General features: G+C 37.9%; 1 protein-coding gene and 1 long non-coding RNA gene across 13 annotated transcripts in view; one reads left to right on the top strand and one right to left on the bottom strand.

Moving 5' to 3' along the window:
• The window catches only part of Fam13a (family with sequence similarity 13 member A), a 346,389-nt gene that overhangs the window by 303,129 nt on the left and 28,223 nt on the right, over positions 1 to 15,037 (top strand). For 11 of the 12 annotated variants that reach the window (XM_048813609.1, XM_048813610.1, XM_048813608.1 and 8 more), the window contains 3 exons: positions 3,910 to 3,986; positions 4,508 to 4,550; positions 13,070 to 13,217. In XM_048813609.1, the coding sequence (XP_048669566.1) occupies positions 3,910 to 3,986; positions 4,508 to 4,550; positions 13,070 to 13,217 (268 nt within the window). The remainder of the gene's footprint in view (positions 1 to 3,909; positions 3,987 to 4,507; positions 4,551 to 13,069; positions 13,218 to 15,037) is intronic. The other variant, XM_048813611.1, reaches the window with a different exon arrangement.
• Positions 8,434 to 14,276, bottom strand: LOC125619776. The gene is made up of 2 exons (XR_007351367.1): positions 14,163 to 14,276; positions 8,434 to 8,718 (listed from the first exon to the last, which is right to left on the bottom strand). It is a non-coding gene; the product is annotated as an uncharacterized LOC125619776 (long non-coding RNA).

Genomic DNA, 15,037 nt, shown 5'->3' with positions numbered 1-15,037 from the left:
AAGGTTAGAGGAAGAACCTGTTTTGACTAACAGCCTCACTGCAGCCTTCAGTTTGACCTGTCTATGGAAAGGGGGCATTTTTGTGTGTGTGTGTGTGTGTGTGCGCGCGCATGCCCTCTACAAAGGCCTTGTCAGCATTTTACAATTGTAGAAGACAAATTTGTTTTTGCTCCAAGTGTTTTCAAGTGCTTCAGTCAGTCGTCAAACCGGTTTTGAGTCTAGCTCTCAATGCTAACACAGAGAGGAGGGAAAAAAAGAAATTTACAAATAAATTCCACAATCTAAAGCTAGCTGTATTTCAAAGCAGTTGCTTTTTTTTTTATTATTATTTGAAGGTTATATTTATAATTAAGGAGAGCAGTTTTTTAAAATTGAACTCCTTCTTACACCCCAAATTTATCCAATATATTATGTGCTAGTGAATCTGTGTTTTGAAAGTCACTGGTAGGACTTATATGAGTCAGAACGTTATGGATTATAAACTAGGCCTTATCTGGTTAAAAAATCTCAAGAAGCAAGTTCATTAAATTATGCTTAATGTCATAGTCTGTTCTTTACTATATTAAAAAGAGTTCCTATTACCTGTTAAAGGAGTCAAAATTTGGAAAAGTAATTAAAAGTTAATGCAATAAATCATTTTTATAAGAATTTTATGACTTTAACCTTTAATAAATGCATACATTAGTGATCTAGTCTTTTACTACACCTAGAGATGGGTTTGGGACATAAACCATTCAAAACCTTCAAAAGGCCTGATGTGAATATTTTTCCTAAGGTAAGTACTGTTAGCAGCTGCAGCGTACATGAAAGTCTAGTGACATACCTCCCAGCAGAGGTGATCTGAGTTTCAGCCTTATTTTGACCTGTATGTGACCTTTTTCCCTTTCCTTCATCTCAGTGAAGTAAGGAATTACTGATCCTTTTCTTTACAAACTTCATCTTTCCTCCCTAAATCCTAGTCAAAGGGTGAAAATTAAAATTTACCAAACATTTTGTGATTACGAAAATAAGTAGTTTTGTTAATGTCCTCATAGATCCTTACTACGCTTGTCAAGTTTTGTTTGGCAAAAACAGGAGTACTTTGAACATTCTTCAGATGTCCCCCATTTCCACAGGTATAGGTGCAACCCAGCAACCTTAGCAGAGGAACACCGTGTGCTGGCATGCTGGGTCCCTGAACCAGACTATGAATATTCAACAGTCTCCAATGTGTGGAAAAATAACATGACAACAGAAATTGTGGGAAAGCTTTAGAGAGAACTGCTGAACCGTACTGAAAGTCATCATTTGTGAATGACTCCAGTAAAAACTCATATCCTAGAAGAGCTCTTTTTGTTTGTTTGGTTGGTTGGTTGTTTTGGTATCAGGGATTGAATCCAGGAGTCCTTAACCACTGATCTAAATCCCCAGACTTTTTTTTCCCCCTTAATTTAAAGGCAGGGCCTCACTAGGTTGCTTAGGGCCCTCACTAAATTGCTGAGGCTGGCTTTGAACTTGCCATCCTCCTGCCTCAGCCTCTCTAGCTGCTGGGATTACAGGCATGCACCACCACACCCAGCTTCTTGGAGAGCTCTTAAATATGGGCCCTAAGCAACTCAGCAAGACCCTGTCTCTAAGTGAAAAAAAAAAATCCACAAAAGGGCTGTGGATGTGGCTCAGAGGTTAAGCACTCCTGAGTTCAATACCTGGTACCAAACAAACAAACAAAAAAAGTATGGAACAAACACTAAAAGAGGATAGGAGGGAATTGGAGTTAACACTTGTGATAACCACTTGTTGTAACCCTGGAAGTCAGTACTTTTGCAAAGCTTTCTTTTATGTAACATGACTTTTTTCTAGAGTTTTCAAAATCTATATCAATTACATATTTTTTTTCTGTTTAGGAAGAGAAAATCAATCTTGTAACATCATCTAACTGAAATATCTATAAATATCTATAAACTATTTATGGTTTATTCTCTGATCTCTTTTCTGAATATTAGTTTTAATCTGAAAATGTTGATTTCTTCTGAAATACTCATTTACATATCACTTTAAATGTATCATTTCATCAACACTTTTGAAATAAGAAGAAGGAAGAGGACCATGCTTTCCCTAGGAATTTCTGTTTCATAGCCTCAGGAAAACCTAATACTGCCGCACTAGATCTTTCACTAAAGATTTTGATAATCTATTGAAGATTACCAATGAGAACAAAAGTTCTTTGTCATAGACACATCCCTCTTTATCAGTAAGGTCACATTCAGGTAATAAGAGCTATTTTGCTTTGATTTAATGGAAGCCCTTTTAGAGAGGGCTTTTCTAACTCCAACATTAAAGTTATAAATATAATCCAGTGTTGCCATATTTATGTTTTTAATTTCTCAGATCCATTCTAAAATTATCTAACAATATAAATTATGATGCTGAGTATTCTAATGGCAGACACAAACACTGTCTTTCCAGTGTCTGGGACACTGTCTTAACTGTGGACAAATAGTGAAATATTTTCCGTGGAGGTTTCAGAGCTTTAGAAATTATGATAACAGCTAATACTCATTCAGTGTGCCAGGCATTATTCTAGTGCTTTCCATGTATTATTTTACTTAATCCTCCTGGCAGCCTCTTGTTAAGCAGTGTTGTCATCTCCATTTTCCAGATAAGGAAATTGAGGCTCAAGTAGAGTAAGACAGTTGACAGTTGATGGAGGTAGAATTCTGAGCCAGGCATTCCGACCCCAGAGCTCCTATCATAATTATTCTGTTATGCCATCTCCCTTCTGTTCTTTGATGGAGCCCAGGTGTCAAGCAGAATTCCAGACAAACTGGCCAAACCAACATAAACAGAAAATAATTTGCTCACCTACCACGCCAAAGATTAATTTTCTACTCTGATTATATGTTTATTTGATGGAGATTTTTATATATGCCAATTTCATGGGATCATTGTGAACCTTAACCAGATTTATTCTTAAAGGGCTTTTCATAATGGTAGGTTATTAATAAGTAGGTGAACACATGTTGCTTCCACGATTGCTCTTTATTTATCTGGATGTCACAAGATAAATGGGTTATGCCTAAATCCCTTTGATGCAGATGTGACTCTCTGAGTTCAATGAAATTCAGGTCCAAATTTCCAAGACAGCCATATTTTTTAATCTACTAAATTTGCAAATAAGCAAACAAGAGCACATTTAATCCTTCATGGCAATGACTTTTTCTGCATTCGGTCACCTGAATTATTTTTAGAAAGCATTGGCCTGTGTTCACAGAGGCAGTCAAAAAAAACTTTATAAATATGTCTCTGATTCTGATAAGCATAAACTCATTTGGTCAACCTGAAATATATGCTATTCAAAGTAAATTTTCTAGTTGTATTTTGTCAACCTTAGCTAATGTAAAGAATAATATTAAATATTGTAGAAAGAAAAGTTCCTAACTCCATTTGTTGTTATGGATGTTTTACAATTTAGGAATAAGTTACATACTACCCCCAAATCATATCGGCAGTTTATCCTTTAAGAATGTTAAATAAGCAGTGAATTTACATCAATTTTTAATTAGATTTGAGATTATCTTTTTTGATTCTAGTCTTAACCATCCCAATTCTCTGACAATATGAGTTTTGCTGTTGAGTTTTTATAAAAGATCATAATACCTATAAAAGACATTATAGGGCACAGTGACCATTTCCATGATGCTGTCAGATACCTTTGTTAAAGAACAATAAAACATAATATTCAACTTTATACAAGCAGAATATAATAAAGTGTCCTAATTTTACTAGTTTTAATGAAGATAAAAATGTGAGAACTATAATTAGTTTATATCCACATATTATTTGATTTTTCTACTTTAAAAAAAGGACAGTCTGCTGTTGCATATTTCTTATGCTATGCCTGTTGGGCAACCAATAATTGTTCTGTTGCAGAACGTGGAAAGTCTCAGTTCCACACGGTCACATGAGAAGCCTGGACCTGATGATATTGAACTGATGTCCGATGAAAGGTAACTTCAGAATTTTCTCTTCACATTGTTTTCAGGGGCATGAAAAAAAAATCTTTTTTGTTTGTTTAATTCAATGTGTGTTATAAGAACTAAGAAGAATGGAATTAAAGGACTATGTTGACTGAGGATATTTCATAGCAAGGAAAATACTTAGAATAGAAAATCTACCATGGTGCTATTAAGAACAGATAATGTTTGTTTGTACTTCTAGGGTTTTTTTCTGTATGTTTTGTTTTTGAATTTTAAAAAATTTGGTTTAGGGGCTGGGGTTGTGGCTCAGTGGTAGAGTGCTCACCTAGTGCGTGTGAGGCCCTGGGTTCGATCCTCAGCACCACATAAAAACAAATAAATAAAGGTATTGGGTCCAACACAACTAAAAAATAAATATTTTTTAAAAATTTTTGGTTTAGAGCTACTCAGCCCATTTTAAAATAAATGAAGTCATAATATGAATAGATGAAAGGCACTGTCGTAAAACAAATGGACATTTTGTGATATTTTGTTATTGCTGTTGTTTATAGCAAACAAAATGAAAGAGGGGACGGACACACAGAGCATTTTGAGGTGAGTCACTAACAAACGACTGTGAGGGGCTGTTTGTAAATGGCTGACTGTGCATGTGAAACATTATAAACCTGTCAACAAGGGACAGTGAGGTAAGGACAGCACTCTGTTTGAATACAAAAAAGTGAATACCAGGGTTTAAAGATTCTTAAGAGAAATGTGCTTTTAAAGTGATTTTATCTGCTGTGAAGATAAATTTTAACAGCATGGGCACTTCTCTTTACATTTTCTATGAAATAAAACAAAATGAAAAATCAAAGGTACTGGTTTGATTTTTCTATGATTTGATGCATTTTTAAGTGATTAAAATACATAGAGTGGGTTTTAATGCATCTGTCACAGGGATTATCTCCTCAGTTATCAGTTTAATATAAATTCAGTTTGAATGACTTAATCTAAACCTTTTTTTGAGTTTTAAGTCTCAGTATAAGTAAACAATGGAGAAGCAAATCTCTAACTCCCTTACATCATCTGTATTAGAGTTTCATTTGCTTTGTGGGCTCCTGCTAGTGTCTCAGCCATCACCTTGCTGACCCACGTATTTAGTTTCTCTTGTTCCCAGCTCCAGCCTTCATTCAGTGTGCTGAGCCTCATTTTTAATTCATGTACATATTAATCTACTACTTCCAAATATTTCCTACTCCAGCTTCAATATTAGCAGGTTTGTTTTGGGCAAGAATTAAAGCCTTTCTCACCTTCTTCTTAAATTCTACCAGTTGATTTATTAATTATACAGAGAACTGTCGCTCTAAGCAAAAGATTCTTAATCTTTGTGGGGCACTGACCTAATTACTGATAGATTTATTAATCAACATATATTAAATTCTACTATGTACAGATCCTACTGTGTACAGTAGGAATTGGGATTTAATGACTGTTAACATTCCTTGCCCCATGGAGTTTTACAGTCTAGCAAATTGAAGATCTGAAAGCTCAGGTTGGGGGGTGTAGCTCAGTGTTAAGAGCGTTTGTCTAACATTTACAAGTCCCGGGGGTTTGATCCCCAGCACTGGCAAAAGAAAAGAAAAAAGAAAAAGAAACAAACAAAAAAGAATATGAAAGCTATGGATCCCTTCTTAGAAAATTGCACACTTACATAAAATTGGACATAAAATTGCTAGCGATTAATGAGTACCTCCCTGACATACGTGTTAATGCTGTAAACTCCTTTTAGTTTCTCTATTCAACCCCTGTCTTGGACACTTCTTTATTACTCTAGCTGTTTTGGAAGGGGATGTTTCCTCTTACTGACTTCCCAGCTTCTGAGCCAGTTCTTTCATCTCTTATTTCCAACTCAGTTATGTTTCCTTCCTTGGGACCCACCCAATAAGCTGACATGCTTTCCTTATCTCCAAGTACCTTTTTAAAGAGCTTCTTTCCTCAGGATAGATTCCCCTGCCCCTGTTTTATCTTTTCCCTGACATCTTTCTCTACTCACAGTTATAACCTACTCATCATGCCATTGAACATCATTTTTTAATAAGTTGCTTTCCAGCCTTCTGTAGAGGTCTTCTCAGTTCCTCCCTTTTATGTTTGTTAATTTTTATGAAATAAAGCGAATAGTGCACACCCTGATGAGTGAACTTCATAACACGAACTCATAGATTCCAAGTGGCACCCAAACTGCATTTGTGCTTGACTTGGTCTGCCACTGTCTTTCTGTGGACAGCTCCATGGCAGTGGATGAATCATAGGGAAAGAATCTCAAATCCTTCTTCCATGTGCCAGGTGCTATTCTTACATGTGTCACCCATGTGCAGCTGCCCATCAGTGCCCAGCTGACAGTTGGCACTCCTTAAGCAGTCACTATTAATAATCTTTGTCATCAGGAAAGTTTCAGTTAGGAAATAAAATGAGGTGGTGAGTTAAAAATCTAGACTCACCTTCCCGTTAGCACTGCCAGAGGAGCAAAAAAAGACACATCACCCCAAAAGATTGGAATTATTTCCATCATGAAGGCATGTATTTCTTTCACTGAAATATATTTTCTTATTATTCTTGAAAGACTGTGAGAAGAATTGTTTCCCATTTTTAAAGCTCTCCCCTTGTGTCAGTGTGTAGATGTAGCACTTCCTAAAATGTATTAGACCACCCAAAGAGTATCTGATTTTCTGGTAAAACAGCAGTAATCCCTCAATTTCAGAGATGAAAACTAGGTCTAGACTTTGATTCCCCTTCCTAGAATTCTGCTTAACCAGCATTCATTTTGCTTCAAGTCTCCTACGGCATCAGATTGAGATACCAGAATTTACATGCCCACTATGAATGGGTATGATGATTTTTCCAGTTCCATTTTCCCTTAAGATGAGTCTTGTTTTCATTAATATTGTCCTTTAAAAGTCTTCTTGTAAACTCTCAGATTCATCTAAGATGACAAGGTAAATGACAGCTATTGAGGGAAAGGGGGGTTTTGATTTCTTTCTCTTTTTTTTTTAACCAATATTTAGAATGAGGACAGGCAGCCGACAGACCCATTGAGGGTCTGCTTCTCAAAGGCAGGCACAAGGGTGACATGACTTTATTTTTTTTAAATAATCAATTTGCAGCCATCAAGTATATTTGAAGGCATATGTTGAAATTGAATGTACACTTAACCACTTATTACTTGTCTTTTTCATTTCTTTTTTTTTGTTTTTTTTTTATTGTTGGTTGTTCAAAACATTACATAGTTCTTGATATATCATATTTCACACTTTGATTCAAGTGGGTTGTGAACTCCCATTTTTACCCCGTATACAAATTGCAGAATCACATCAGTTACACATCCATTGATTTACATATTGCCATACTATTGTCTGTTGTATTCTGCTGCCTTTCCTATCCTCTACTATCCCCCTTCATTTCTTTTAATTATGTAGGTAATCTATCCCAAAAAAGATCTGATGAGATCTCAGATGGGTATATTGAGAGTCACCCATCTGTCTATATATATGACTAATTTTTCCAATATAAGGAACATACCTTTAGGGACTTTCCCCCTTCTAAAAAGAATTGTTAAGAACAGGGCTGGGGATGTATCTGGAAGTGGGTGTCTGGGAGTAGATGTAAGAACATATTAAGTAAACAAGGTAGGTATTGAACAGAGTTCCAGGAGAACTTTCTTAAAACATTTCTACTTCTTATGTGGTGATTTGGATTGAAATTTGTTTAGTGACACCCTGTAGTGAAAAAAATTTAGAATCTTTTCAAAATGCCCCCAAATGAAAGTATGGCTTCTTCAGATAGGTTTTAGAAAGGCTGATGTTTAATCAAATGTCATATGGGCCATATGGAATGAGGTAACACAAGAAAGAGCTCAGCACACTGTTCTCTGGGCATGTGGAGTCTAGAGTATTTGTTCTTTTGTTTTTGAACCCCTTTCACAGCTTTAAGCATCAGGAGCCTTGTCTAGATTCTAGAAGATATCACTGAAAATACAGAGAGAGCTCTGCTTACAGTGGAAGCACACTTGACCTTGTGCTTCAATTTCTTCTGATGTTATTTTTTTATTGTGAAAGTATTATATGCTTCATATAAAATCCAGAATATTCACTAATAACCTTACAATGAGTCTCTTTGTCAAGGAAGCAAAACAAGTAAGAATGATTAGCGACATGGGAGGATATTACATTATCTGAGAGAGATCACTTTATGTCAGAATTATAAGGTCAACGAAGTGTTAAATTCCTTCAAGGTATTTTTACATTCTTTGTGCTTTCTAAGCCCACTGCTTAAGAGAGCTTAGAAGCATGCCCTTGATAACAAACGAGACATTCATCATAAACAAAAGACTATTTCCATTTTTCTTATCCTGCTTAAAAAAAGAAAAGGAGAAAGGGGAGAGAGAAAGGGAGAAATGGAGACTTTCCAGTTCAGCCAGAATTAAATTAGTCATCACAAGATCTCAAGTGTAAGCTTTTATTTGCCCTGAGAAGGCAGATTTCTGAAATATCCCCCATCCATAGTCACCAAAGGCTATTGACACTTTGCAGTTCACATGAATTTTGGAAATTTGTTATGTCCATTTTCCTTTATTGTCAGGCCAAACAATAAATGTTTATGGTTCTCTGTGGTTCTTCAGTTAATAACTGTGGTTATTATTTTTTTCCTGTGCAAACTACATTGTCCAGCATGTTCTCAGTGTTGCCGATCCTGGCTCTGGTAAACTTTGAGGTCACTTATCACTGTCCTGTGCAGGGAGGGAGAAGGAATGGAACAATAAATCATGAACTATTTGAAGCCAGGGAAATGGCAAGATCAGTCAAGTCTGGGGATCGTAAAAGTCAGGCCCAACTAGAAAGGGACAAGTCTTGGCAAAGATTAGACTGTTAGACTCAAAGTTAATGTCTCCTTGACCTGAATGTGAAGTTCACCTGTGGCCCTAGGTAAGGGTGAGCACTGGGGGTTAGCTTTCCAGCATACCATGTTTTTCTTTTATGACGTGTGACACCAGCACTTGTACATTCAAACTCTCTTTCTCACAAAATCCTGTGACTTGTTCATTCCCAAATTCTGGTGGCTAGGACATAGTATGTATTCAGTAAGCACTTGCCAATGAATGAGTGAAAGGGGAAGGGAAGGGGAGTAGAAATGGAAATAGGTTTTCTTTTAGAGTTACTATGGACCCTCTGTCTTTACAGACTTTCCATTTAATCTTCACAACCACCTTATGAAAGGTTGTTCTCGTATTAAAGAAAAAGCTAACATTCAAAGAGGTTGTCTCACTGAAGGCCTCAAAGCTAGTCAAGCTTCACTAGCTAGTGTTTAAATCCAGGTCTCTGCCTCCAAAACCCAACCTTTTCTACCTATCGTATTGTCTCCTCTCAGAGTCAGACACTCAATTTATCTCCAGACACAGACATTTTGTGCATTTTCATATGGGATAGCGTGTTTGCCAAGGGTTTGGTGTGTGGCATCACAACCTAAGGATCTCTGAGTTGAAAATTGTGAAACGTTGTTTTTCCTCTGATTTAACTGAAGATATTAGACATGTAAACAAAAGTAAAAGTTTAGACCAAAAATATTTTTGGTATTTGAGACTTCCATGGACATGTTGACCTTAATGATCCACTTAGAGAAACAGATAAGCAAATAGTATTTGCGGTCCTTATGATAGGTGTTCTTAGTGCGGGCCCTCTGGCAAGGTGCCTCAGGGAGGCCACATTTTGAAGGGAGAGATGTTGATACTGGGACACTGTTGCAGAGCCTGCATAGCTTCTCCATGAGAGCCAGCCAGCGGGTAGCATCCCTGCCCCATGTGCACATGAAACCACCTGCTGCCTGCTGTGGCCTGGTGTCTAGGACACCATGTCGGGTTCAGTGACCAGGAGGGCCAGAAACTGAGACTTGGGCTTCTAAGAGCTTCAGGCAAGTGAAAGAGCAACCTTAGGGGCGGATCAGAGCCCAGCAGGACAGGGCAAGTTGTGTGTGTATTTCCACATAAGTGTAAAGCGCTCCTTTCTTCTGTATGACGCACAGTCCACCACAGGCCTGCCCACCACACCTCTCTGCCTCTAAGCAAAATTGCTGCTGCTGATTCCTGGCAGAATACCAGTGGCTCTACTCACTGATATTTTTCGTGATGCATTTAGAATTTTGTTGCATCCTTTGATGTACCACATTTCCCCTCCAGTCCAGTTGGAGGTGCTTTCCCCACCCCCTCGCTAGAAGTTTTTATCTTTATATGGTGCCACATAATGACAGAAAGAAGGAGGGCTTCCATTTGTATATCTTGTGCTCCAGACCTTGCTTACTTCCTCTTAAATTTTTACAAGAATTTGCAAGATTACTATCATTAATGCCATTGGAAAGACTAGGAAATGGAGGCTCAGTGAAGGGCGCAACCCCACCCAAGCACCCAACTAATAGAACCTTGCCACAGTGGGGCGCCGTGGTGCACTGTAATTCCAGTGACTCTTGGGGAGGGGGCGCTGACACAGGAGGATCGCAAGTTCAAGACCAGCCTCAGCAACTTAGCCAGACCCTGTTTCAAAATAAAAATGAAAAGGCTGGGGATGTGGCTCAGTGATTAGGTGCCCCTGGGTTCAGTCCCTAGTACCAAAAAACAACAAAAAAAAAAAACCTTGCTACAAATCCAGGTGTACCTGTGAGCAATACTCGTGTCCTTCCCATAGCTTGATAATTTAAATATATGATGTATTTCTTCCATGTGCAGAAAACACCATATTTAAAAATGAAATTGTGGTTTTTGTCCTCTTCCCTTTTTTTGATATCTCTGAATATAATAAACCTTATAAATCTTGGTTTGATATTTCTTTACTGAATGCATATTTTGTGTATGGGTGTGCGTGAGCGTGCACATGCACACACCCACACACACACACACACAGCTGGTGACTCTTTTTTTTTTTTTTNTTAAAAAAAAAAAAAAAAAAAAAAAAAAAAAAAAAAAAAAAGAGTCACCAGCTGTGTGTGTGTGTGTGTGGGTGTGTGCATGTGCACGCTCACGCACACCCATACACAAAATATGCATTCAGTAAAGAAATATCAAACCAAGATTTATAAGGTTTATTATATTCAGAGATATCAAAAAAAGGGAAGAGGACAAAAACCACAATTTCATTTTTAAATATGGTGTTTTCTGCACATGGAAGAAATACATCATATATTTAAATTATCAAGCTATGGGAAGGACACGAGTATTGCTCACAGGTACACCTGGATTTGTAGCAAGGTTTTTTTTTTTTGTTGTTTTTTGGTACCAGGGATTGAACTCAGGGCCACTCGACCACTGAGCCACATCCCCAGCCCTATTTTATGGTTTATTTAGAGACAGGGTCTCTCTGAGTTGTTTAGTGCCTCACAGTTGCTGAGGCTGGCTTTGAACTCTCAATTCTCCTGTCTCAGCCTCCCAAGCTGCTGGAATTACAGGCATGCACCACCGCGCCCAGCAGTGACTAACTCTTAACTTTTAAAAATCTGGGCACTGGATACAAGCATTGAACCCTGGTCCACTTAGGATTCAGCTCAAGAGACAAATAATTTTTGTGACATAAGCATTCTGTGTTTTGTTTGTTTTGTTTTGTTCAATAGGCAAAGAGCATGTTAAGTAACAGCTCCAGATTTATTTTGCATTTCTATCTATTTTAGTAGCTCATCGTGACCTTGTTGATGATGTTTCATTTCATCCCAAAATGTGAAGAGAAGTCCTTATGCATCATTTGATGGAAATATCATAGTAAAAGTGCTGACTATTCCCCTGATGATTTCAAAGTGGGTTGGATAGCTATTAAAAGTAGCTGCAAGTCTTAAATAGTGCTTTATTTTAAGCATAGGAACATTTCTCCTACATTAATGAATTCACTTATGACTTCCAGATGTTCTTAGTTTTTTCAACTAGTGATAGTGTATTTGCCAAAATAAATTTCCATTTACTTTCAAAGAAAATAGTTTATGCAGATCTGTGCTACTTGAAAAATACGTCTGTGAGTAAATACTACTCTTAACATATTTGTTTATAGTTTTATGGGAGTAGGAATGGTGACAATGACTTGGTTTATATACTATGCCAGAAGAGCAAGATAGAAAGAGAATCTCAATGAAACAGAATTAGTTTCAGTGCTACTTTTTTTAAAAAACAAAAAACCACTGATCTTGAATATCAACCTTTGCGGGAGGGTTTTCCCTTCCCTCAGATGGGTCCTTGTCTGGTGTAGGTGCTGCCAATGAGCAAAACCAACTGTAACCGAGTTTTTAGTATTCAAAGTAGATGAATAGCAGGAAAGCAAGTGACAGATCCATATTTGTAAGATATAAATTATGCATCACCGACTTACCAGCTCTTGGCATTTTACTTAAAAAAAAAAAAGTTATGCTCCCTGTGTAATTTTGGCTCATTTCCAAAGTTTGTATGCCTTCTTGCTAGCTAAGATGCCAACCCCCTATGCTGTTTGAATGGTGCAAAATGCTTTAATACCAAGCTCCTGCATACATAATCTCTCCTCCCCATACTATGAGAAAACAGCCACAGGAAATCTGGGAATATGCAGCTAGCCCCACTTAATTGAGCTATGCCTGTGGGCGGCAGGGGAGTGTTCATGTCCCCAGCCTCTCTCCTGCCCTTGCAGGACTATTTACTAAGGGGCAAAGAAGTCTGTGTGCAGAAGGTACCGCGTGTTGCTACCCCCGCCTTAGCAACAGCGGTGGCTTGCTGTTGTTGTTTACAGTCTGGAGAGCCATGCTCCTTTAAGGAAACACAAACTCCTTTCCCTCATTCCTGGCCCCAATCAGCAATCATCCAGACTGTCAGCTGCCTGCAGTTATCAGGAGGAGCTGCCCGTGGAAAATCATCTTGTTTCTCTCACTAAGAAAAGTTAAAGGAGCGAGCGCAGATGGACAGCTGCTTTTTGCATGAGAGTGGCCAGCTAGTATCCAGGGAGCATCAAGCTATGATTGTCATTTCCATGCTGCATGCATTAGCAGCTGTGGCTTGGGAGGTCTCATCCAGGAGTGGAATTACTGCAAACGTTTTTGGGTTTTGCTGAACGGTAGCTATTGGGGACATTGTGCTGTTTTTGCAGAGCACCACAATGAAGATCCAGGAGCATCCCAGCATACCTGATACCAAACAGCAGAGGAATCAAGATGCTGATGACCAGCCAGAGAGCTTTGTCTCAGAAGTGCCCCAGTTGGACCTGACGGCATTGTGTGATGAGAAGAGCTGGGAAGGTAGGTGATCACTGGCACTTGGATGATTTAACATCACAAAAGCATATACAAATAAGCAAATGTAAGAGGCGGGTAACTGTGTGTGTGTGTGTGTGTGTGTGTGTGTGAGAGAGAGAGAGAGAGAGAGAACACAAGAGCTAGGCATGCAGAAAAGTAACAGCATTTCTAAGTGACTGAAAATCCTTTACCTGGTATAGGAACATATCCAGTTAAACATTGCCCCAGATAATTGCAGTCTAAGAAAGAAAATGTACTTGCCCTTTATCACAGAGTCACCTTGCAATCTTCTTTTAAATTTTTTTTTTAACTCACCAGGAGTAGATATGTGTGACTTTTCCTCCCAGTAGTACCCAGTAATGTGCATTGTAGATCTCTGTGAGTATGCCCCATCTTCCCACAATACTTTCCAGCCAGCTACCACTATCATTAAATCTTCCTGGTTTTCAAGAAAGATCTTTTTTCTTTGCTTGCTTTTGTTTGTTTTTATGGGTCCACTTTTTTTTTTTTAATTCAGGTTAACAAACTTGGATTTGCTTATCAAAGAGAACACTAAATAAAAAGTGCTTCTTACTGAAACCCTGTAAGTGTTTTAGGTTGGCTTTTCTGGAGACTTTTGGTGAAAACAATAGAAATATACTTTGAGGAAGACAAGGGTAGCCTGGGAGGACACTGCAGCATTTTCCTCAAGCTGCTGCTGCTGCTTTCACAATCCCTGTGTCTTCATCTAAACATGTATCAGTGTGTGTACAAAATACATGCCAGTCCGCCTCTGTACTCTGTGTGGGAAGGAAGGATCTGGGAGGATCATGCTACTAGATTCAGCACAGAGGCATGACTTAGCAGAGAACCACAACTATGAAAATCAGTCCTTTTTAGCACCCAGATTTCCCCCTTTTCATTCCCTACCCCCTCCTCCTTTTTTAACCAAAAAGTTCTGCTTATTACCTGAGATGCAGGATCAAAGGGCGTTGGAAAAGACCACTGGTGAAAAGGAGGAGCCCAGTTATGCTCCTGGCAGCCAGGGCTGTATTGAGAACAGGCAGACTGTTTTTGTTCTAATTCTCTTTCTTGTAATCTAAGAAACCTGTTCTAGTTCTTGCCATATAATTAGGTAGTCAATCTGAGATTTCTGTACTCTTTCCAACTCACAGTACACTCACTAAGGGGGAAAAGAAATGCATGGTTGTTTTGTTTTAAGTGATATATTTCTGGGTACTGGTTTTTGTTTCATTTTCCTGTACTTTGAAATAATCACGTTTTTAATTCATGCATTGAAAACAACCTGCTCTTCCCTACCCCCAAGAGTCTCATAGTAGTCACTGTTGCCCAAATAAAAGAAAAAAAGCAATAATAAAAATCAAGGCTGTTTGGGTTTTAGGGATATGGTCTGACATAAAGCTCTAGATAAAAACTAGGATTTGAGGTCAGAAATCAAATTAGTCACCTTTCCCCCTACTCCTCCTCCTGAAATGGACTCAGTTTGATTATTGTTATCTTGAAAGATTATAAATCTCTGGCACACTTAAAGGGGCTAATGTAAAGCTAAAAATTCTCTCGAAGAGTGGTTGAAAGCCATTTATAGTTTTCTTAAAACTTTTCATAATGTAAAGAAATTTTCTGCTGGTAAATAATAATGTGAAGAAACCAATACTTTATGTTGGAACTTTTAGATACAATTTTTTGAAAGCCCATTGGAAAAAAATACATTCTATTCCAAATGGGCTTAGGAAAATGAATTGTGTTATCCATGTAATTTGTGAAATAGCTTTATATGACTTTTTCTTTCTTTTCTTTCTTTTTTTTTTTTTTTTTTTTTTTTT

Source organism: Marmota marmota, unplaced genomic scaffold (genome assembly GCF_001458135.2).
Source record: "Marmota marmota marmota unplaced genomic scaffold, marMar, whole genome shotgun sequence".
Taxonomy (NCBI): domain Eukaryota; kingdom Metazoa; phylum Chordata; class Mammalia; order Rodentia; family Sciuridae; genus Marmota; species Marmota marmota.
This window is presented reverse-complemented; position numbering and strand designations above follow the sequence as displayed.